The 25,496-nt window shown below is 31.6% G+C and overlaps 2 protein-coding genes across 4 annotated transcripts in view; one reads left to right on the top strand and one right to left on the bottom strand.

Moving 5' to 3' along the window:
• Positions 1-1,128: 1,128 nt before the first annotated feature.
• LOC114325264 (V-type proton ATPase 21 kDa proteolipid subunit c'') lies at positions 1,129-8,924 on the bottom strand. The gene is made up of 3 exons (XM_028273276.2): positions 8,516-8,924; positions 6,219-6,470; positions 1,129-3,664 (listed from the first exon to the last, which is right to left on the bottom strand). Exons 1-3 carry the CDS (start codon positions 8,679-8,681, stop codon positions 3,438-3,440), a joined length of 645 nt encoding a protein of 214 aa, XP_028129077.1. The 5' UTR covers positions 8,682-8,924; the 3' UTR covers positions 1,129-3,437.
• A 441-nt stretch (positions 8,925-9,365) lies between these two features.
• Positions 9,366-25,496, top strand: part of LOC114325263 (inner nuclear membrane protein Man1) — a 60,351-nt gene continuing 44,220 nt past the window's right edge. The window contains exons 1-8 of one of the 3 annotated variants that reach the window (XM_028273274.2): positions 9,366-9,515; positions 9,602-9,706; positions 12,434-12,597; positions 12,926-13,085; positions 13,394-13,769; positions 16,473-16,653; positions 17,426-17,598; positions 24,712-24,932. In XM_028273274.2, coding sequence (XP_028129075.2) covers positions 12,434-12,597; positions 12,926-13,085; positions 13,394-13,769; positions 16,473-16,653; positions 17,426-17,598; positions 24,712-24,932 — 1,275 coding nt within the window. In that variant the 5' untranslated portion in view covers positions 9,366-9,515; positions 9,602-9,706. Of the gene's footprint in view, positions 9,707-12,433; positions 12,598-12,925; positions 13,086-13,393; positions 13,770-16,472; positions 16,654-17,425; positions 17,599-24,711; positions 24,933-25,496 lie in introns of all 3 variants that reach the window. The other 2 variants (XM_028273271.2, XM_028273275.2) reach the window with 2 other exon arrangements.

Raw genomic sequence — 25,496 nt, 5'->3', positions numbered from 1 at the left:
TGTAATCATATATCTTTTAGATCCTTAAAAAACTTGTATAAAATTGTTTCAGCTGTTTTTGTTTCTTTACTGGCCCAATTCTCACATATCTTTAAAGACACACCATCTCACAGCCAGCTTATATTATTCTCAAAGTCCTGCATTCCTATTTTTGGGTATACATACATACTTACATACAGTCCGTCTAATATACTTATCGTTGCACGTCATGACGTCATTATCTACGTCAGAGATCTAAGTTGACATAGTTGCCAAAGTATAAAAAAAATCCTGAATCCATTTTAAATCAAATATATCACATAATTATTGCAAACGTGGATTATACAACAAAACAAATTAATATCCAATGTAAATAAATAAAAACATTTGAAATGGAGAACAAGAATTAACTTATAATCTTACGTTAAAGTAAATAATAAAAACAGTAAATATAATAAAACAAATACTTATAGTAAAGAATAAAAACAAATATGAAGTGTCATCACCGCAACTGTCAAATAAATGTTACCAATTTATGCCAAAATGTCACCTTCGTTCGATTACAGTTACAGTGTGTTCAGAACTAATTTGCTTCATAAAAACGTTATAATAATTTACTTATACAAATTAAATGAAACATTAAAAAAAAACACAGTAAAATATAATTTAAAAAAAAACAAAATAAAAAAAAAGCTACACAATGTACCAATGTATCTATAAAAATAAAATTGTAGAATGTACTTATGTTATAAGAAATTTATGACTATGAATCTGCAATCAATCAGAAACAAGTCTGGCTAATTGGCTCTGCCAAAGCCATTTTTCAAAAAAAAAAAAAATGAAACATAATATTATTGTGTATTTCTTTAAGATAACATTAATAGACACTTCAAATATTATTTCTACGCGTATATAATAAAATATGTCTAGTGGCTGTAATTCCAGTGTACTCGGCAAAATGATTTTTGCCAAAATGAAAAGAACACACCTACCGCCTAAATATTTCATGTTGGTATCATGTGACGTCACGGGCTATGACGCGGTTGACGTGCAACGGTAAATATATTAGACGGAGTATAATCTTTATTTCTTTTACCGGCTGACGCCAGTGTCGAAACTATTTTTGGGTATATGAAAATTAAAACAAAATCACATCAAATTTCTGTATTACATTTTGCAATAACATCTTTAATAAATATAAAAAATAAAAAAAATACCACAAATTATAACTGCCAAGTCTTGTCAAATTATAAAACGCTTTGGAATAAATAACATAAAGTTTTGCTATCTACATCTAATAAGAGATCGGTTAGTTTTTTCAGTATAAAATAAAAATACATGTAATATTTATTATTGTCGATACATGCAAGGATTGTGACATTATTTCTACCACTTTTGGAATGTAAAGAATACAAAAATAAGTAAGAATCTTTCGTAAACACGATTTATCAACTATTTGTCTTCGACGTTTGAATGTTAAAACCCGAAATTGCTCAACATCGATCCTTGTAGTATGTATATGACGCATGTGGGGTTGTTTTTACCCTCTGTCGGGTCAGTAGGCACATTCAGGTGGGCTATGCAAAGTTTGGTTCCAGTTGGTACCTTCATAGACTTCTTTGTTTATACTCTCGGGATGCATTCCAATTTCAACCGCTTTACAAATTTTTTAGGATATAAATATTAATTTTTGTAAAGGATATAGTTTTTTTTTTCAAAAATAGTGTTCTACTGCAGAATGGGAGATGATGTGGAAGATAAATAGTTGTTAACTCTGATTTGGCTGTGAAGCCTCTGATTGTATTTAGAAACAAATTAATTCGGGTAAGACAACTTCGTAATTAGTGTCACTGTTCATTTGAAGCACAATGTGGACACTGGACACTCTCCTACAATCTTTTGAGGGTAGATATACTATGGCAGAGGAGACTACAGTGGTAGAAATAATAAGTTTCTTTACTTAAATAATAAGTACCTACTAGATTGGATTTGATCACAAAATTAGTTGAGAGATTATAATTTATGTATAATAGACTAGAACAAAACAGAATTTAGGTGATCATGGTAAGGGGAATAAAATACAGAGAGAAACAACAACTTTTGTAATTGTTGTGTAGTGTTTAAATAAAAAAAAATACCATGTACACTAATAAAACTAAGAGATCTAGGAAAATTTGGAATACTTCAACTCAACAATATTCAGTCTAAATAATATATGTAACATATTATATTCTTAAGTACATGTACTAAAGGAGTCTATGAGATTGTATTATTACTAAACTCAGGAACAACTAATGAAAGCTACTACAATTTCATTTATACTTTGTACAAGATTATACAGCACTTATACTTCCATATGGTATACAGTTGAGTCCAAGGTGCTTTACCCGTGCATCATTAATACCTGGCGAGATAAAACACATACTTTTTATCTAGCATCATTGTCTTCCACGCATGAAACTAAAGACACAAACAGCTACCGCCTGTTATTAAGTAAAGACACATGTTATTTTTATGAACGCTCTAGACTCAGTACATCGAAAATAGGTACAAAAAGGATGATTGGGGACGTTTTCAGATTTTAAGTACAATTTATGTTTTCAGTTTTCAGATTTTAAGTACAATACTGGTTTGTTTACTTATGGCTGACAGTTTGTTGGATTTTTTGTCCTGTTTTTGCATTTAAAAGTTATTTATATTACACAAACAGTTGTTTTCACAACTAATTTTATATTAGAGTTTGAAATTGTATGATAAGTGTTTTTTATTTTGCCATTAATTTACATACAATGTTAACCTCATTCACACAGTTAAGGAATGGTTTAAGTTTCCGCAAAAGTGAAAGAAATGACAAACAGAAAATATTTTACTGACTTTATTTAGATTATGCCTGGAAAAACTCTTACCTCACAAGCAGAAGAACTCGTTTTAAATTTAATCGAATACATACTTTTTAAACCAAAATTAACATTTTACATTCTATTTATTTGATGACGTCAAATTTTATAATATAATCCGTGATCGGAGCAGTAGCCACTTTCTGTCACTTGCTATTGCGTGTAGTAAATTTGAAATTTTAAGATAATGAATAGGGCTTTTCATCGATTGTCATTTGTTTCGAGCTTCTGTCATATGTTGTATAATCTGTGTATAATATTAATATACATGGATTATACGAGATATGACAGAAACTCGAAACAAATGACTGTGAATGAAAAGCCCTATTGGAAACGAATAGTATCTAATCAAAAACATTACTTAATTAATTTGCAAGTGATCACAGATAACCTAAACCTTTACCAATCTACTGTAATAAAAAATTTACTGAACTAAAATGCTACTGTACTGATTCAACATTTTAAGCACTGTATCCACACTTGTAGAATGTTCCAAATTATTCAAAATCTCATAGACTCCTTTTAAATATTCAAATCTATACAAAGCATACTGGCATCTATTTAATGAATCTTATCACCCATCTGGACTTTGGAGACCATGTAGATGCCCACGATCAGTCCAAATAGGCCTATGGCGCTGCCGAAGATTTCGATGACTAGAATTTTCATGAACAAGGAAGAATCTGCCGCGTCTGCTAGAGCTGCTCCTGAACCTACTATGCCCACTGCCATACCACAGAACAGGTTGACCATTCCGACTGTTATGCCTGACCCGAACATCAGATATCCTGAAAAATGAAGTAATTTTAAAACTATACCGATTGCAATCAGATCTGTAGAGGGAACATTACAAAATCTTAAAACTACTGAGTACTTCGTCATGCTAAAAACGGGAATAATAACTTTTTATTATAAAAACTCAAGACTTCTTCAAGAAGTAGTACTAATGTTATTCCTGAAAGTCAACTAAATGGCAAAAGTCAGGAAGAAAGACATATCTCTGTCTAAGCAAGGAGAAATTACCAATAACAAAATCTGTGTAATTAGACCAGTGAAATTAGCAAAATACAGGTATTTTTATTGGCACTCTTTAATAGAGGTAATTATTACGATGTTCTTCTTCTTCTTCCTCTTTATAAGCAATTCTGCTTGTTCATTGGTGGATTGATACATCTGTGGAAGGTTGTCACTCCATCTTTTGCGCCGTCGGCCGATACTTCTACTGATTGGTGATTTATCTAGATCGCTATTTTATTTTACACTCTCTAGTCAAGTTTTTACATTGAGATCATAAATTAGAAAAAACAATGTAGTCATTTTGGGAATGAAAATTTTTGAGGTTCATATGAGCCTCCTTTTTTTAATATGACAAGTTCGAGACACCTTTGGGACGATACCATCGATGGAAGCTAGAAGAAACAAACTGTTTAATAGAAACAAAATTTGCAATACCATTCAATCTTCATCAGGTGAAGTCCACAAAGTCAAAGGCAAATTATAATCTCCAAATAAGTAGAGCCATGAATCAGGGTCCTGTGTGGCAATATTTTCAATCGTAGTCCAGTGAGTCAAATAGATGTTAATAAATTAATTATTGTTATATGTTAATTAATATTAAATAAACGTAATTTTTACCAACAAAATGCCACCACCAATAATGTACACTATTTTTAGTCCTTACCCCCTTAATTTTGTGAAATATTGACAGCATCTTGGATTTTCAGTTGGTACTCACTTTAGTGATCAATACCTAGTTCTAAGTTTCTAGCCCCCAATAGTACCTAAATGATACACAAAAAGAAGATATAAATATATTTATATTATAAATACAAACTATTAAAATTACTGTTAATATTCTTTATTGTCATAAGGTACAATAGCAATGTTAAGATGAAGACGAATAGTGAAGAAAATTCAGTCAAAATTTATCCATCTCTCTTGAACACCCCTAAGGCTAGGGCTCCATGAGCTACAGATTGACGCTAGCCGTAACAGTAAAATGAAGCGCAATAAATGAAAACAACAGCGATAATACTGGGCGGCTCCACTGAGCTGTAGATTGTCGCTCCAGAGGGAAATGAGGTGCGTCATCAAGAACATATCGCAGACGGATAGGTCCAGACCTATTTTTCAGCAGTTATATGCAGCTTGTTCCTGGCTCCACAGAAAGTAATGTGTTGCTTACAGGTGAAATGGCCATTCAATCTGATTTTTTTTTGTTCTGGTTCGTTTATTTTGCTGTGATTGGTAATTTTGAATTAGGTATCCGCTGTGAGCTCGTACGTAGAGGGGATATTTACAAATTCTCGAGCGCCAGTAGTGGCAAGTCTGTAAACGTTTACCGGAAATTTGACATAAATGTCAAAGTGATTAATGTAAAATTAAAATTAAAAACATTAATTATAAAAAATATTAGTTGGTCAAAGCTGTGGTATATATTTTTACCTTAAATATACATACGTTTTAAATATTGAATTTAAGTTTTTTTAATGTTCCGTAATATGTAATTATAATTTAATCTAAAAATCTTAGCGCCATCTACACGATAATTGTGAAAGTATCCGAAGTAAGAAATTCATATTTTATCAATAGAACGTCAAAATGATTAGCAAAATCTTTAAAAAAATCGATTACAATTTAATTAATTTTTTGCGTTGTAAATGTTGAGCGATAACAATTAAATAATAAATTTAAAAATTACCCGTGAAAGATAATTCCAGTAATCCGCTAGGAGCGCCACCAGCGAAGCTCAGAGCGTATAGGTATTTGACATATCCCATTTGGATATGTCAAAAATGATTTATTTGAAATGTCACTTAAATTGTGAAAATTATTGTAAAAATGGATAAAACACATTGAAAAAGTCATGATAATTCTCATAGAAAACGAAGTCCCACTAGAAGAGTCCCATAGGAAATATTTCGCAATGCTTTCTTGAATTTTATGAGAGATTTTCGTAGGTCCAATAAACAAAATTTAACAGTAACTGAATTAGTGAGAAGAGGAGCCCAAATTTGGAGACAGATGAGCGAAAAAGACTATATTTGATTCCTTTTTGTAAATTTTAAAATCAATTAGTGTGGTTTAATATAATCAAAATTTAACCCTCACATACAAGTTGTTCGTACAACTTTTGTAAGAAACTTATATTATTTATTTATATTTAGTTTATTTATTTATGTATAATTATTATTTGCTACAAATAAACTCCATTATTATTAATATTATATTATTCATAATGGAAAAACTTTTTGAGTTTGATAGTGAGCTATTAATATTAGAAGTGCAAAAGAATGACTGTTTGTATGATTATAAATCAAAGGACTACAAAAACTTTCTTACCTCCAAGCCAGTTTTTTGAAAATAAAAATTGATCTCTGGTAACTTTGCTGTAAGTGAACTCTTCCATATATCCAGATAAGACAATAGCGATGATCAATCCATAGATAGCGACAGCTTCACAAAAAATTACAGAGACCAAATTTTTGGTTTTAATTCTCGGTGCCTTTACACCACCTCCTACAATGCTCACACCTGTAGTATGTATGCCTACTGCTGCTCCTACAATCGATAGGGAGACTGACAGTCCTATACCTGGAACAGAATAATATTTATTTATAATCCCTATACAGAGTGTTTTATATATGGAATACCTCAATTATCTCAAAAATGGCTTGTACGATTTTTATAGGTTTTAGAGTAAGGATCTTGTGATACAGCCGATATTATGAGCTATTTACATTGTTCTCAAATCTTTTGTTTTTCTGGAAATCTAATGAACTTTCTTATTTGAAATGAAACGCCCAATGACTTAAAGATTGGTCTCTCTAGTCACTTTTATTTTAATGTTTCTGACTAGTCCTTATTCGAGTTTGTGTTACTCCTTACTTTTTATTTGCAATTCATTTATTTATTTATTACGGGATGTCCCCATTTTTACAAAAATTTAACAAAAATAAAGTATCCTAACCATAACACAAATACTGAACTAAGTATTAAATAATTATTAAATATTGTTAAACAAATGATTATAATTTAAGTAAACCTGAAAATATTATTAAAATGAAAATCTCTGACAATTAAAATGAAATGGAATGAAGACTCCAAAGCAAAGGTCACTCATCTTCGATTCCTAACATACTCAGTCAAGCAGTGCCTAAATCTTACAGATCTTATATCCACCAGATCAGGGAGCCAAAAATTGGGGAAATTGGGAGCCAAATCTGCTTGTTCAGTAAACTTTTATTACACTAAATAAAACTTAAGGGTCTAGTCGGTTAAGATAGTGAAAAATGCTCCCAGCGATATTCCAAAATCCCACATGTTCTATATCAAAAAGTATTCGACCAAAAAATGTTTTAAATCCCTAGCCCCAACCATAACCCCCAAAAAATTAAAACGTGTTTTTTTGATTTTTGGCGATATCTTCGTTTCTAATCATCGTAGAAACTTCTATTTTCATTGTAAGGTTTTATTTGCTACAACACTGTATTTTTACAAAATTTTTGGCGCAAAATCTATATTTTTTTAAATGTTGATATGCAGAACTGAAAAGGAAAAGAACAGCAAATGTGAGCTTTTTGAGCTCACCATAAGAATCAGGAATACTATTCAAATCGTTGAAAATGATCATGTCTTCCTTCTCCAGGTGATTCAAAGCAAACCACTTTTGTTGTTAACATTTTTTTCTTCTTCAATATTTAAAATTCCACACAGAGACGTTCAAATGTAGAGCGCCATACGTCCTTGTTCTTAAATGAAGAAATTATATTTCAAAGCTATTAATGCCAATTTCAAAAGGAGAAAATTTCAACTCGGTTATCGTAGTATTAAGAGGATGTTTGACAATTAGTAAAGTTTGTAAGTTTAATGAAAGCTAATTTATCAGAATAAGATGTAGGTAATGTTTTTCCTACTAAGTTTTTTTCAATGAAAATATTATTGCGCTTTCCGTGGATATTTGTCTCCCTTTCTGCAGGTACAACTGAATGAAATCGAGATGTGGTCAAACAAGTGGAGAATTAAAATAAATGAAACAAAATCAGTGCAAGTGACTTTTACCTTGAGAAGAGACCAGTGTCCCACAGTTTCACTTAACAATATCCAATTTGGAATACATCTTGACTCAAAACTCAATTGGAAAGAACATATTCTTAAGAAGCAGAAAAAAACTGATCTAAGAATGAAAGATCTATAGTAGCTAGTTTGTACGAAATTGAAAATGACCCTAGAAAATAAAATCCTTGTCTACAAAGCTGTCATTAAACCTGTCTGGACGTATGGAATCCAACTCTGGAGATGTGCGAGCAAGTCAAATATACAGTCCTAATTCAAAGAAGCCAATCAAAACTACTGCAAACAACTACTGATGCACCCTGGTATGTGTCAAATCTAACGCTTCATGAAGAACCTCCTACTTCAACCTCTAATAGAACATTATGCCAATAGGAGACTCAAAAGGATCTGGCCAGCTGAATTGAGAAACAGATAAAGTGGCCTTGTCACTGGAGTAGACCTCATCAGGCCAATAGGAGCCCTTTACTCCACAGCCAACAAATGAGCTTATAGAGCCTTATTTGTGTTTTGAATGCTAAGAGTGTGATTTAATAAAAAAAAAGGTTTTCTAGTTTTAAACTTACCAAGACAACACCACATATGTGGCGAAGTATTTGCAAGAAACCATCCCACACTTATTCTTTCGCCCTTTCCAGTTAATACATGGTACAAAGACAGAATTATTATTGTGGAGAGGGTGGTAAGGGCTAAAGTATATCCTAGAACGGCCCTGATGCTCAACTTATTCATGTTGAGACGTTTTAATATAAAACATTAAAATTGCGACTATTATTTCAAACAAATTCTAGATTTGGTGGAAGTTTAACACATAATAATTAATATTTTGCATTGATTGATTTGTATATTGTGTATAATAAAATCTTTAAATATCAGATTGACACTGACACTGACACTACAAGTAGCTAAGATTTTCACCAAAACTTCAAATCTTAGCTTTTCTCCTACAGAGGGTACAAGAGTGTTTAATTAGTAGAGGATACACAAAATATGACGAGTAATTATGCCACTATTAATTAATTTAATAATAATATTAATTCATTCAGTCTGTCTTTTATGTTGTGAAATAAAAAATAAAATGACAGTCTAAATTTTGGCGAGAGCGCTAATTTTTCATTTTGACAGTTAAAATTTTGGCGGATGCGCAACATGCGCAAGTCGAGTTTTTTTTTTAGTTTACGACAATGCTTCTAGATGTCACTAGTATTTAAACGATCAGATTCAATGTTTATTTGGAAAATCTTTTTCCTGAGTGTTATATTAATTACAGAAGCGCCTATTTAAAAGTTTCTTTCTCAAAAATACCCAGGAAATTTATTTATATATGTATTTAAAGCAGTATTTAATTCATGAAAATTGTCGGAATCGTTAAAAAACGCCTAAAAACGAAACCACGCGGACTGGCGCATTTTGAAGTCGGCATGCGGCAACACTGAAAATGGTGTCATTTCTATTTATGGCATGGCGGTTGGCGTGAGTTTTGTAGATCGTTCAGGCTACTTTCGTGCCTTATAATAATTCTGCAAATACGATACAAATAATCTCACTTTTATAAAAATTTTAGATGTAAGTCAAATACGCACCGCGTGCATGTTATTAAATTGTGTAATTTTGTGTATATATAAATACCCAAGGTCATTAAACTTTTTTAGGAGGGATTGGTTTCAAATGTGAATTGTGAATATCGTGCCTACAGCCTAAATAATCCCAAACGTATTTATTTTATTTATCTCCAATCTTTCCACTGACAAACAAAGGTAAGTATTTGTAAATGTTATTGTTAAACCTAGCATAACGTAATTTTCGGTCTGTTAGTACTAAAACGTCTGAAATTATTAGCGTAATAGGCCAAAAAGGGACCACCAAATTTATGCGTTTCAAATAGCCATTCAAAGTATGGTTACTAAACAAGAGCTTAGAATTTTTTGCCAAAAGTAGTAGGATAGTTAATAATTTTCTCTTCACCAAAGCAAGAATTACAGCTGGCTGTGTTCTTTGGGGCTTTCTGCCCTGCAAAATCTACCCACAACACATTTTACCACTTTCTAAACATTCGCAACAGTCCTGAATCAACAACATTATCTGCTAATAGGAGCCCTAACAACTGAATGTTCAAACAAACAAAAATTTATTGAAAATGTTCATCTTCACAAACTCGCTTATTGAATTAAATAATGAGATCAACAATACATTAAAGTCTATTTCTAATAATAAAGCTTGATTTCTGTTAACTTTGAATCACAGTGATGGCAGAAAAATAAACAAAAATATTGCATAATATTGTGGTAACTAAATCTGCCACAATTAAAAAAGCTATGATTTTAATATGGGGTTGCATTGCCACACCTCTTTACCACTGCTTCAATCCTGTCTGGCTTTGTTATTATTAAGGATTGAGACAAATCACAAGTCGAAACTATCTCATAATTCACCTAATTTTATATATGTAGCTATAATGCAATAATAGCATGGTTTCTAAGTCATTGAAGATGCTTGGCTTTGTTAAAAGATGTAGCTGACTTTACGACTGGTCGTTCTTTAAAACTTATTTATTGTTCTTTGGTTAGACCACATTTAGATTATGCATCATGTCTTTGGTCACCTTAATATAATTGTCACATTAATAAAATCGAACAAGTTCAGTGTAAATTCTTACGTTATTATGCTTATAGGATGCATTTAACTGGTCAAAGTTATGAGTCTTTACTGCAAATTATTCGACTTGACTCATTACAGAGTCGTCATCAACATAAAGATCTTTGCTTCTTATATAACTTAATTCATGGTCACAAATTCTGTATCTCACTCTTAAATAAAATTGGTCTACGTGTACCTTCAAGAACCACCCGTTCTGTGACCACCTTCCACGAAGTCATTAACAGTACAAACTATGGTTCAAGTTCCTATCTCTGTAAAACTATTAAGTTAGCAAACACATCTCCTCATGTTGGCTTCTTTATTTATTTATGAATGACTTTACTGCGTTTTCCACACAATTACATTTATATTTAACTTAATGTTTTAATTTCAGGACTGATTTGTCAATTACTGTTATTGTCTTCGTTCTAAGATAAGTTGTATTTGTCAATTGCAAAATGTTTTAGATATTTAGATTTTATTACTTTATATTATAGGACTAGCTCTCAATTGTTAAATGAGAGCAAGTAATTTTATTATTGTTTATTATGTATTTACCAATTTTGTACTAGATCTTATTTTGAATTGTTTTTCTAGTTTGTGTGACATTTTAATTGTATTATGTACTAATGGACTTCGGTCCGTCAATAAATAAACTGTAAGAGTAGACTGCAGCACTCAAAAGAACTAGGTGCTGCCCTCTACTGTAGTGTGTGGGATTCAGTCCAGTACGAACAGAACAAGTGGGTCACAGTGGAGGGTGCAGAGATGCTACTAGTTAAGTCGTGGTTGATGTCAACAGCATATAGGAAGGAGGTTACCTGCAGTGCTCAGTCTTTTTAGGACCACTATCAAGTAAAGTAGTATCATGAAATTTGAATGACAAAAGGATTGTGATGTTGTCAGTCAGTGTTGATGAAATGTCAGCTGTCACCAAGTGGTGACTTATAGGAGTCTTGTCCCACAATACGGAAGTGAGATGCACAACATTGCTCTCAGATTCTCCTTGATATTTAGCACTTGAAATTCAAAAATGAACTGAATATGCAAAAGAGATTATAGGTAGCAACTCGACAAATTGAGCTTGAATGCACCAATGTAGTAGGCATCCATGTAAAAACTCATTTGATTTTCAAAAGCATCGATGTAAACCTCCTGGATGCCATTGTGCTAAACCTCCACCACAACTTACCTGCTATGTTCTCTTCCATTCACTACAATGTGTTTGTTTTACATGGATGTCGACATCCACCTCCACTGCGGCCCACTTGTTCTGTTCTTACCGTAATTCTTCAGAAATTTCTAACATTATTTTACACAATTTTTTTTTCAATTGTCAATTAATTAATGGAATTTAGTATTTGTTGCACTTCCTTTTGTTTAGGAATACCATTTGCTATTTTTGAATAAATATTTTATCAGAGCTTTTTGCTAGAGTTTTGTTATAAATAACTGTCAAGAAACTTACAACTTATGATGAGTTAATGTCAAGATTATTTATTTTATACACAGTAACTAGATAACTCCTAACATTTCCAACTATATCCTAACATTTAGTTGCCATGATATTATGCAATATTTTGGTTTATTTTTCTGCCAACACTACATTTCAAGGTTTATAGAAACCAAGCCTTTTCAATATTTTATATATCCATTTGTTCTGGTAGGCTATTTTCACTCGGACCAATCTTGTAGTCGGTTCATTTATAGAATTTATACCATAATTAGTGTGGTGAAATGGCACTGAAAAGATTTCCAACTGTCTGTCTGTTTTCAATACATTTTTCTCATATTCCTAATCTTTCCCATATTGCTGCACTCTCATAATATTATTTTTTCTTTTGTAGATGGTAGATGTTGACAAATTAACCGATGCGGAGCTCCGCACCAAGCTCCTGGAATTTGGATTCCCTGTAATGCCCATAACAGGAACAACCAGGAAGGTTATGGCAAAAAAACTGAAAATGCTGTTGGAAAACAAGAACAAGATTGGTGGTGGAGAAGGTAGAAGGTATGTTATGAATTTTTTGCAAAATATCAAATACAGTCTGACCAAATTCACTTTTTATTTGAGAATTGCATGTGCACTGGTGTAGACATTCAGTTTTTCTGAATTTTCTGAATTTTATTTGGGTAACGTCTCACTAAGTAAAATATCTGCACAGAGTGTCCATTTGCTTCCTGTATCCCTTACAAGTTCTATGGTTTCCGTTATCTTTGCACCCTTCAATACAAAGTTAATTTGGTCAGACAGTACAAAAACCTATTGTTGCTAATTTGTTTATTAATGTGTATCTATATAATATTTCACCACATTATATGATTAACATTTTATTCAGATCCCTGGGTCGTTACTCCAGTGAAGATGAAAGTGACAATGATGCTAAGGTTACTAAAAAGAAGGATAATAGAAGAGCTACTATGGCCGCACCTTTAATGCAACCACCTGCTTCAAGTCCTAAACTTCGGAAGAGTACAAGATATGATGATGAGCCAGAGGTAACTTTATTACCATATTATACAATTAAGCAGTGGTCAAAATGGACCAGAATGCTGTTCCAGTTCTTGAAATCAATATTCAGTTTCATAAAAAGGAACTTTCCATACATTGTTCCTGTATAGACATATTTACTCGAATTGAAAAGGATATATATTCCGGTTCGTAAGTCCAATTTGACCACTGCAATTTTAAGTGTGATTAAAATGTATCAGTGATTCTTAAGGTTAGCAATGAAACATATAGTTGTGGATTTTTAGTATTAATCTACACTTGAAGATTCATTTCGTTGACGTTTTTCATATTTTAGGCACCTCCAAGTCCAGTAAAAAGGGACATCAGAACAGTAACTACAACTAGCAGTACTCGATCCCAGAAGATCATTAAAAATGCACAGGATGAATTTGACACAGGTTCAGATTCTGAGTCAGACCTGACTAATTACAATTCCAAGGGATTCATCTCTGATCAAAGGGGTTCCCCTCTCAAATCTACTTTATCATCTACAAGCAAATACTCGCCGTCTAAATCAGTAGAGAGTTCTTATTTTTCTACCAAAAACATATCAAATTACGCTAGTGCATCACCCAGTAGAGTGTCCACCTATAATTCACCATCTTTGGCTTCGGAGTACGCTACAGATAGATTGAATCAAATCCGTTCCAGGCTGAGTCTCAATACTCCCAGTAAGTAAACTTTTCATATTTTAGTTTAGATAATTGTAGAAACGAAATAAAAAGATATAACGAGAAGCTACATATTGAGCTTCATTCAAATTATTTTAGTATGGATGACAATACTAACAAGTATATTCCATTTTGCAATTTTTTTCCTTTTGGGGTTTTAAAGATACACAAATAGAAATTAGAACTATATAAAGTGACCATTGATCTTTTGTGTAGGAAATTATCAACAGTACTTATCAAAATGAAATAGCTTATGTTTCATTTCAGTTCAAGGATGATCAATCATTCCCTTGCTTATGTTTCAGTCTCCTCAGACCTCACCAGAGGGGCTAAATGATCAACTCTGAATCGAAATGAAACCAAACTGTTGATTTAAACAATTATAAAAATAATTCGTGTTTTTTGGATACTGTAACGACATCTATTAACAAAATGAGAAGTCCCAGATTCATAAATCTGAATAGTATGGAATAAATTTTTGGGTAGATCCTTAATCTATGCCTTTTACAATTTATAAGACAAACAGGCGATGGATAAAGGAGACGAAAGGTACTCTACAATATACAGTCAACATTCCGTACATTTGTCTAGGAAAAAATTCCAACAAAAGTTGTTTCCGTGTTTATGTTTCATTAATATTTATCAAATTATCATTAATTTTCAAATAAAACAGTTATCTATCATAAGTTGTCCAAAACACACTTTGTAAGGATTCATCATCATCATTCTCTTTGCCTTATCCCTATGCGGGGTCGGCTTCCCTAATTGCAATTTTCCACACAATTCTATCTTGGGTCATATCAATGTCAATCCCCTTAACCAACATGTCCTGCCTTATCGTCTCCACCCAGGTCTTCTTTGGTCTTCCTCTCCTACTCCTTCCAGGAATCTGCACTTCACTTCGTATTGGGTGATTAACGTCTCGACGTTGAACATGACCAAACCATCTTAAACTATGCTCTCTCATTTTGGCATCAATTGGTGCCACACCTAGACTTCCCCTAATATACTCATTTCTAATTTTATCCTTCTTTGTCACCCCACTCATCTATCTAGGCATTGTCATTTCCGTCACATGCATTCGTTGTTCCTCTTTCTTCTTCACTGCCCAACATTCAGTTCCATACATCATAGCTGGTCTTATGGCTGTTTTATAGAATTTTCCCTTCAGCTTCATTGGAACTTTTCTGTCACACAACACACCACTCGCTTCTTTCCACTTCATCCATCCAGCCCTAATTCTACTGCATGCATCTCCATCTATTTCTCCATTACTCTGTAATACCGATCCCAGGTACTTAAAACTATGGCTTTTTACAATCAGTTCACCATCCAAAGATACCATTTTATTTGTAGTAACTCCATCTTTAAATGAACATTCCAAATACTCTGTTTTTGTCCTACTAAGTTTTAAACCTTTTTCCTCCAGAGCTTGCCTCCACTGTTCCAGTTTTTCTTCTAAGTCTCTTTCACTATTTCCTACTAATACGACATCATCAGCATACATTAAGCACCATGGAATGTTACCCTGTAGTTTCGCTGTTATCTGGTCCAAAACTAATGAGAATAAATACGGACTAAGCACAGAGCCTTGGTGCAATCCTACTTTCACATGAAATTTATCAGTCTCTCCCACACCTGTCCTAACACTAGTCGTTACTCCCTCATACATATCCCTCACAATCTTTACATATCAATAAATTCTTTATTTTTTCAATCAATATTCTATTCTATTCTTTTTCAATCAATATCTTTACCGTCAATAAATATTAATTTAATTTAATTTAATATTCACCAGGGACTCCTTTTTTATTGAGTGCCCACCACAGAATCTCTCAAGGAACTCTATCATATGCTTTCTCAAGATCAATGAATACCATAAGAGTGTTTGTTTCTTTACTCCTGTGTTTTTCCATCAACTGCTATATAATGAAAATTGCATCTGTTGTTGATCTGCCCTGCATAAAGCCAAATTGATTCTCGGATATTTCGGTCTCTTCACGTATCCGTCTATCAATTACTCTTTCCCATATTTTCATGGTGTGGCTAAGCAGTTTTATAGCCCTGTAGTTTGTAAATTGTTGTATATCTCCCTTGTTTTTGTAAACAGGTACCAGTATACTGCTTCTCCATTCATCTGACATTTGTAAGGATATGTTAGTTATAAACATTCTGTTGTAGTGTTTTAAAATGTACATTAGATAAAATAATAAAAACAAAATTAGAGAATGATAAATTATGATAAAATTAGATGGTGATTGTATAAATCGGTAACTTTTATATAAATAACAATATTTATGAACAAAATATCAATGTAAATAGCAATGGTTTTTTCTTCAACATTTTTCAATGTGTTTACGAAAATTTTTAAAACAAATAGATATGTTTTCAAAGGGTCTTTGTCAAGGTCATTTGAATGATCAGATGTTTGTTGACGTGGATAGTACAATATTTGGAAGAATATTTTAAAATTATAGGAAGTTCATCAAAATTTGTAGTATGATTGTATGATTTCTTTATAAAAAATACTGTCGACAACGTTTTAAATAATGATTTTTTCTTAATATATCTTTATGAGTCAAAATCCAAAAAATAAAACTTGGTCATAAATGTATGAATTCAACAATTCAAAATTATGAATTATCATATAAAAATTATTAACAAATAAATTCAGTTTTTAAGATGCCATTTTTATATTTTCAGGTTATGACAAACCATCTTACACTACATCGGAAGATAGAGAGGAAACTCCATTCTTGAGTAATTTTACAAAGAAACTGTCAACTCTGTCATCTCCACAGAAGAATGACTATGATTACAAAAATGACATCATTAAAGAACATGATGCCAATGGATCTGCATCTGTCAGAACCCAGTTGAGTAGGTAAGTGTGTACATTTCTTCCTAAACATTACAAAAAAGAACATTCGTAGATAAAAATAAAAATATAGAAGCTTATACACTGCGCTAAGTTTTCAATTAGATATACGGACTTAAATGGCAACATTGTCTTATTATTATAATTTATAGGTATGTAAACATTAAGAATGTAGGAGACATAAAGTCATAGAGTATTTCATCTGCAAAATAAAGGTGGTTATTTCGTTTAGTTTTTGAATATTCTTGGAAAATGGTTACTTGTTAATTGCTTACGTTATTCATTAATTAAATGAATTGTAAAATTACAATAATTTATATATTATGCAATAAAAACTAATAATCAAGAAAAGAGAAAAATTAATAAGTGATTTTAATAAAATACTGTTACATCAGAATGAGTAGATAAATGTTGAACATCTTTAATAGTTAAAATACAATTTTAAATGTTAATACATGTTTAAGAAATTTGAGAAGCCGCTTTATAGATAAGCACTTGCTGGTATTTTAACAATCGTATTAGGTTACCTACTCCTTGTAAATCGTAATATCAGAACTTAAAGTATGGTTTTGAATGTGCCGATCAATACTACAGTGGAATAATAAGCAATGTTGCCGATTCTAGCGTTTCTTTCACTGTGGTATAACTAATTAAAAAGAAAACGCTCTGTATATTCTAAAATGACTTTTTTCAATAAGAATTCATCAATATTTTTTAACTTGTGGATCTTATACTATTTACTGTTTTAAATTACTAATAATATTCTTGTTTGTTTCAGCTACAGGGCAACTAGGGGCAGAGACACATCCTACGATTACCGCCTCAACAAGTACAACATTCTGCAAAACAATTTTATGTCGTTTGGTGTACTTGCCCTAGTAGCATTATTTTTTATAGTCTTAGCCATCATGTACATGGGCATGAAACCAGACACTTCTGTCATTTCTTCTGGTAAGAGCAACCCTTATGTTCCAAAATCATAAAACCGAATCTCTCTACACCTATTTTATGTTAACACGTTAAGGATATTGAACAAGAAAAATGATTATTGCATTTTTGACCTGCTTCTGGTTGTTTTGTTACAAACAGGTGGTTTATTTTAAACAAACTGCATTAAACAATGGCTTAGATTTTATTATTTTGCGAGAAATTGCTTTTAAAGTTAAAATTTCTATTGCTGTAGATATGGTGCTCGTAATATGTTTTAAATACGTTGTGATTTTTAAAAATACTTTCAAAACTTTGTACACTGTTGCTTTTTGTATTAATATAATATACATAAAATAATCAAATATACAGTGTGTCGCGTAACTTGGAACCATATGGGAAACTTATATCAATTTTATGAAAACAAGTTATTCTTTATAAAGTGCTTTGCATAGTCTAAAACCTAAGACGTAATCATAAGATATCAAATTTTATCAACAGTATACGAGGTATGAAGGTCGAGGTACGAGGTCAAAAAATATGAATTTCGCTCAAGAGTAAAGTGCCTTTATATTTCACAATATCGAAAATTGCCGTTGAGAAAAATTGTTTGTAATTAAAAATTATGTTATGCATTTACACTCTTCTAATTAAAAAAAAAATTTTGAAAATTTTCCTCAAATCACGGACACCCAACATCATTTTTATTTATGATATCTCCGTTATTATTAATTTTACGAAAAAAAATTATTATTTATAAAACGTTGTGCATAGTCTCACAACTAAGATAAAATTATAAGATATTAAATTTTGTCAATTTTATACGAGGTATGTCAAAAAATATGAATTTTGCTGTGGAATAAAGTACCTTTATTTTTCACGATATTGAAATTTGTTATTATAAAAAGTTGTTCAGAATTAAAAACTATGTTTCAATATGCAATTGCATCCTTCTAGTTGAAATATTGTGAGCTATAAAGGTATTTTACTCTTGAGCGAAATTCATATTTTTTGACATGCCTCGTATAAAATTGAAAAGAATTGATATCTTATGATTGCATCTTAGTTTTTTGACTATTTAGACATTTTTATAAAGAATAACTTTTTTTCGCAAAATTAATAATAACGGAGTTATCTTAAATAAAAATGATGTTAAGCATCCGTAATTTGAGGAAAATTTTCAAAAAAAATTTTTTTTTCAATTAGAAGTGTGTAAATGCATATTATAATAATTTAATTACAAACAACTTTTCTTAATAACAATTTTTGATATTGTGAAATATAAAGGCACTTTACTCTTGAGCGAAATTCATATTTTTGGACATACCTCATATATTATTGATAAAATTTGATATCTGATGATTGCATCTTAGGTTTTAAACTATGCAGAGCACTTTATGAACAATAACTTTTTTCGTTAAATTGATATTAAAAAAGTTTCCCATATGGTTCCAAGTTACGCAGACACACTGTATAATCTTGATGAGACAAAAAACAGATCATTAATAGGCAGCCGCCACAAGGAAATAAATCAGCACGTGGCTATAGCCCAAATATTGTGAGGTTTATACATGTTTTACAATGCTATGTTAAATAAAATTATATACTATGGATAATTCATTTAAAACTGGAATAATAATCTTCAAATGGCGCTACAACCCTTTGTGTGTCTTGGGCTGCTTAACAATGTTATTCCATTCTGCCCTGTCAAATACTTTCCTTTGAGATTGCCTGATGTCCATGGTTTTAAGATCTTTTACGGGCTTGTTCTATTTCCATGGATCTTCCATTTCTGGATTACTTTTACACCTCGATTATCTGGCATTCTTTCTAAGTGAGCTGGAGTAACAATAGTTCTTCAAAAATTCAATGGCTTGTTGTTTATTATTTATAATATATGTACCATGTATCTATTTGCTCTTGAAATATATTGTTTTCGTTTCTTTTTAAATAATCCAAATGAATTCGAGATTTTTAGTTCCACTGACAGTTTATTAAATTGTCTGAATTAATTTGTGGCACTAGTTGTGATCCCACTCTGTATCTTGTTGCATATGAGTGAGCAAAGGTATCTTCTTGGTGTTTGTTTTTAAATTAACGGATTAATGACATAATAGAGTTGTCTTATATCAAACAAATTTGATTTTTGGTATAAAGTTATACATAATTTATATAGACATTATTTAATAATACTCCCAATACTGTGCCCTGGGGTACTTCATAGTTCACTGGCATAAATTCACTCTCTTCTCCTAATATTTGAACACATTGAGTTCTGTATTGAAGATACTACCGCATCTAGAGCAGTTCCTCTAAAGCCAGTTATCTTCAGTGTTGCAAGAAGGTCTGGTGTCTAACTTTATCGAAGGCTTTAGCCAAATCAACAAAGATACACAAAGTAGGCTTTTTTGATACATGGTGCTTTTGCTAATTCACCAGTTAGAAACGCAATAGCATCTTGTGTCGAGTTGTTCTCATGGAAACCAAATCTGTAATTATGCCTCAGATAATACTGTAACTTCTTTATTATCCACAATAGGACAAAACAAAAAACAGTGTAAAAGTTACGAAATTGATCAAGTATTTTTAAATAAGGACAATTTTAAAGTACAAGTAGTTTGTTTAAAATGATTGAGCACTTGTTAGCGTTAAGTTTGCTATGCAAAAAATCCATTAAATAGTCTAAAATATATAATCTGTTACTCTCGAATACACTATTTTTTAATTTTTTTTATAAGAATCTTTCATGTTAGCTGGTTAAGGTTAGAGGTACTTGGTCCATTTATGTTATAAGTTATTGAAACTAATGTGGTGTTTTCTTTTTTTAATTAAATAAATTGTACGATTTTAATAAACAATAAATATTTTGCTCTTTTCAAGTTTGTTTTTCTTTTGTGTTGATTCCTTCTTACCCCTCCATGGTGTAAACGCTGACAGACCAAAATATTTATTGCTTGTTAAATATTATGTGCAAAATATTGGACTGAGAAAGTGTTTAGAGGAAAATCAATAAGTTACGTAGATTTGTCTTGCGTAGGGGGAGTTTGACATTGGATAATAATTGGTACAGAATATCCATAAAAAAATGAAGGCAATGATATTCTTCAGGCTTGGATAATATGCCGAATTCTACAGGGTAATTGCCAATTATGTGTCAAAGCAAACATATTTTTGAAGTTATACTTCTTTAGGCGCGAGGGTGAATTTTTACATTCCCTGGCGTATGCGCACACCGACAGTATGTTAGTCGCTACATCTTTATGTAGCGCAAATAAGGTGTGCGTGAAAAGAATATATTATTAGTGTTTTTAGTAAATATATTTATTATAATTTTTGTGTCTTTGGATTTGTCTTCCTCGGGAATAAGATATTTTATAATAATAGTAAGTATATTTAAAGTATTTTTGTATACTTCACTTGGTCTTGGTCTATTAAATTTGTCAGTATGTATGAGAAATCTTGTAACCTGTCAAAGCAAAGGAAATATAGCTCAGTGGTAGAGAGTGTGACCGGATATCGAGAGGTCCCCGGTTCGAATCCGTGTGTTTTCTATTTTTTTTTTATTTTTGGTATTTTAATAAAAATTTTTGGAAAGTAGTAAGTAAAAATTAGTTTAATCTTCAAATAAAATACAAATAACCTGTTGAAAGCATATTTATTTCGTTGAAATCATATAATAGAAGTATAACTTCTTACGTGCGTACAAAGTACACACACATTTTTTTTAAATAGAACACCCTGTATATTTACATTCCTCTCATTATTACTGTTCTTACAATATGACGTTTTACACTACTGTACAGGGTATTTAACGAGTTATGACCATTTTTATTTCGATGTCGCTATGAAATAAACACCTTGTATATACAAAACGAACAAAATAAAACAATATGAGAAAGTCATAATTTTTTTTTTGTAGTTCACCCTATATACGAATATTCGTCAATAAAACTTAATCTGAAAACCAGAACATATTGGTTATCCTGTTATGTAAAATGAATAATTATTTATGCATTCCTTTTTTATATACAGTCTGTTTATTCCTTAGCGATACATGAGAAAATATACAGGGTGTTCTATTTAAAAAAAATTAATGTTTGCTGTACCACGTAATTATTAATCACCCTGTAGAGTTTGACGTATGTTCCAAGCCTGGAGAATAGGATTGCCCAGACCAATTGTTACGAAAGAAAAAGAATAACAGACCACTTTGTAGAATCCAGAATGCGAAACAAGTGGAATTAGTTATTAAGAGATGGAAATAAAATTTTCCTCATTCTCTTATTGTGGAAGAAGTATAAGAGAGTTTCTGAAAGTCTTAAAGGAATATTGCAGGTTAAAGACATCCTGGTATATTCATACACTTTGTTAAGACACTTACGGTGTGTCTTTATCTTGAAGGACTTCCACTTGCCTTTTGTTTAAAGGCAACAAATGGGAACTAGAGTTAAAGGATCATCAAAAATATATGCTAAAACTTGTACTGATATAATGTTGCTTTGGAAATAGTTCTATCGTGGATTATTGTGAAAAAAAATGAAAATACATCGTATATAGCAGCAATCGTCAGGTTAATCTGATTCCCTTTTTTATGACAATTGGGATATACAGGGTGTCCCCGAAAATAGTGCGTTCCTTAAAGGTATAGGTAGAAAGCACCATGTAGAGCAAAAAAGTCTTATAACATTTTTTTCTAAATGCAACCGTTTGGCTAAAAAACCAAAATACATTTTGGTATGCAAATTGAAATCTGACAACTATTTATACAAAAATCTAAACATAGACAATCACAATTCAAAAATAGTTGCAGCATTTTAGCCATAAGTATTTACATTAAACACTGTCTTCATCCTAAACAAACAAACAAATTCTTGTTTTGTTGGATTTTTAAACATGGGGTGGTACAATTATTTTGCAGAGGTGTCTACCTGTTTGACCTATATTTGTGGTGTCAATAAACTAAATCACAAACAGTTCTTGTACAGTGATGCCAAATTAGTTAATTTTAAGAAAATAAAAGTTCGCTTATATGGCGAACAATGTAATTTTTTTTTAGGAACGGTTAACTTTAGAAAAAAATGTTATAGGACTTTTTTGTTCTACATTGTGTATTATATCCATACCTTAAAGGCACTTACGCACTATTTTCGGGGACACTCTGTATACAGTGATGAGCGCGTTAATAACCTGTAAAATAACGCAAAAGATGGAAAACAATACATTGTGAAACAAGAGATGAAAGTAGTAGAGGTGGAAATTATGGATATAAACGTATAAATTTATATTACATTACGACATAGTTTCTCACCTTTAGACGTATCGGAGGAGTGTAACAACTGTCACTGTGACAGTAGAATTTTATAAAATACTCCCGTCACGGACGTCTAAAGGTGGGAAACTATATAATGTTAATTTATACGTTTATATCGATAATTTCCACCTCTACTAGTTCCATCTCTTTTTATTTCACCATTTATTATGTTTTCCATCTTTTGCGTTATTTTGCCGGTTATTAGCGCACTCATCACTGTATTTATCTTAGAGAATTGGCGCATAATTCTTGTTTAAAGAGAAAATGTCATAACTTACTGAATTCTGGAGTAGAAACACATTATTTTTGTCTGCATTCTGCTTTTGGTTTCTTCTGACGTCACCTGCCTGAAAAGCTGAAAAAAATAAGTATTGTTAAGACACTTAGGGTGCATTTCTATCTCGAATGATTCCTGTATTTTTCTTGTTTAAAAAAAATAATGGGAATTTTTAAGACCTGTATGGATGTAATGTTAATCTCGAAATTCTTCTCATCATGGCTAATATCTCCAGTAACTAATTCACTGGAATGGACTTTCTGTGGAGATATTTCAAAACCGAATCCTATTCTTGAGCTTCAGTTTTTTAATATCTTGTTGTCTTATCCGTATCTTCATACCTTTGTTAGGTACAACACTTGTGGTGCGTGTGGATTTTTTAAAATTAATTGCAACCCATTGAACAAAGACGATATTGGAGGAAGGGGATAGCGGGCTACAATTGCCCTAAGTCTTATTTTTTAATCACGTAGAATGTTAAAAAAAAAGAAAAAAAATTGAATTCTGGAACCGAGGGTATTTTGTCTATCTTAAGGGTGGGGGTATGGTTTGAAATCAACATCTCAAGCACAGTTCTTTAAAAAAATTTAAATTATGGTAGAATGGTTTTATTTTGAAATTAAATAAACATATTCGGTACATGTCAAAAAATATTTAAAAAGAAATTTAAAAGCAAAATATTGAAAAATAAGCCAACGGTGACAAATTTTTACAGCTCAAAAAATTTTGATTTTGTGCTGGACATCAGAACTCATCGTTGGATCATGTGAAACAAAAAATTAAAAAAGATTTTATTAGCTTATGAGTTTCTCGAGGTAACGTTGTCGAGTTTTATTAGTTTTGCCAATTTTTGAATTTTTTTTGTATTACTCAGAAGTCAAAAAGCGAAATTTCTTGTGAAAATCAACATATTTATTACTGCTAAACAAAAAATAAGCATAAAACAAAAAATATCTTGACAGAGTTACCTCACGAAATGTCTAAAGACAACGTATGCAAAAATTCAGGTGATTCGGTAGAGTAGTTTTTGAGTTACAATGTCCACCGCCTTTCAAAAAAGCAGTTTTGAGAAAAACCTGTAAGTTTTGACAATTTTTCTTTTCAATGTCTTTTTTGTCTATCAAATCGTAAAGTGATGCACAACGGAATATATTTTTGAATCGCTGGGCTATTTACAAAAAAAAAGAGGAACAGCTGTTGGACGTTTCTCACTACCCTCAAGCGCGCTGGTGCGAAGCTGTTGCAATTCAAGTCGAAGTTAGGGATATTCAACATGCTGCATTTTCGGTAATTTTGATCCGATCAATCTGAAATTTTCAGAGAGTATTCTTGTAGTTAAGTACTTTCATTTAAAATAATAAAGAAAATTTCAAAATTATCAAACCATACCCTCCTTTGCTTTGCCTGTACTTGTGTCTACCTTCCTTGAATCCTATGACTCAAGTTTTGTGTCTTCGGTTCTTTTGGTCTAGCTTTAGTCTTTTGCAGACAGTTTTATACAGAATACTAATAATGGAATTCCCATATACACATACTAAATAATTTTTAGATTTTACTCTGCCACCGTGCGTTGAAGACGACCCAAACTCTAAAAAATGGGTAAACTGCATATCTAAAAGAGACGCCAATAACGCGATGCATCTATTAGAGGTCCTAAAACCAGAATTACAGAAAAGAGCTGAGACCCATTTTTGCTCAGATTCAAAAGTGTTTCCTCAAATGACTGAATTCGAAATTGAAGATTTTTGTGTATCCAATTTTGAAGTGAAGGTAAGTGTATCACACTAACCCCAGTTTCACACACTACGAATTTGAACGTGCGGTCGCTAGAACGCACGATAGCATTCCAATGGTGGCTCGAGCAATCCCATGTACTCTGGGCTAATGAGCAAAATACAAGGAAAAGTTATTTTCAGCAATTTTATTGCTGGAATCGAATCTTATGATTTTATATATATTAATAAAATAGGTATGCAAAGTCCGCAGATAGTGTGCTAATTTTTTTATAAAAAAAATGGCGCCCAAAAATCGTGATTTTTTTTTCAATTTTTGTTCTATAACTCCAAGGATTTTAACTTTACACCAAAAACACCCAAATAAAAATTCACCGTAATTAAATTCTGCATAGAGACGTGTTTTTCTCGTACTTTACAGAATTGAAATTGGACTATTTAAGCGGCCTCAGGAAAATTTTAAAATTATAAACAATTTTTTGGCTTATAAACAAATAGAATATCTCGGGAAATATTAAATTAAATTAAATCATGAAAACGGTATTGGAAAAAAAGCGGCAGGACGCTTCTTTTAAAAGAAAAAACGTTTAATTATGATGAG

Source organism: Diabrotica virgifera, chromosome 7 (genome assembly GCF_917563875.1).
Source record: "Diabrotica virgifera virgifera chromosome 7, PGI_DIABVI_V3a".
Classification (NCBI taxonomy): Eukaryota; Metazoa; Arthropoda; class Insecta; order Coleoptera; family Chrysomelidae; genus Diabrotica; species Diabrotica virgifera.
Note: the sequence above shows the minus strand (reverse complement) of the source record. Positions and strands in the feature narration are given on the sequence as shown.

Excerpts from the sequence above, each read along its gene's own strand:
- LOC114325264 (XM_028273276.2), bottom strand. The coding sequence starts at position 8,681 with ATGAATAAGTTGAGCATCAGGGCCGTTCTAGGATATACTTTAGCCCTT. Across the intron at positions 6,471-8,515 it reads ACATATGTGGTGTTGTCTTG|GTATAGGACTGTCAGTCTCC; the intron begins GTAAGTTTAAAA and ends ATTCTGTTCCAG. Across the intron at positions 3,665-6,218 it reads TTCAAAAAACTGGCTTGGAG|GATATCTGATGTTCGGGTCA; the intron begins GTAAGAAAGTTT and ends TTCATTTTTCAG.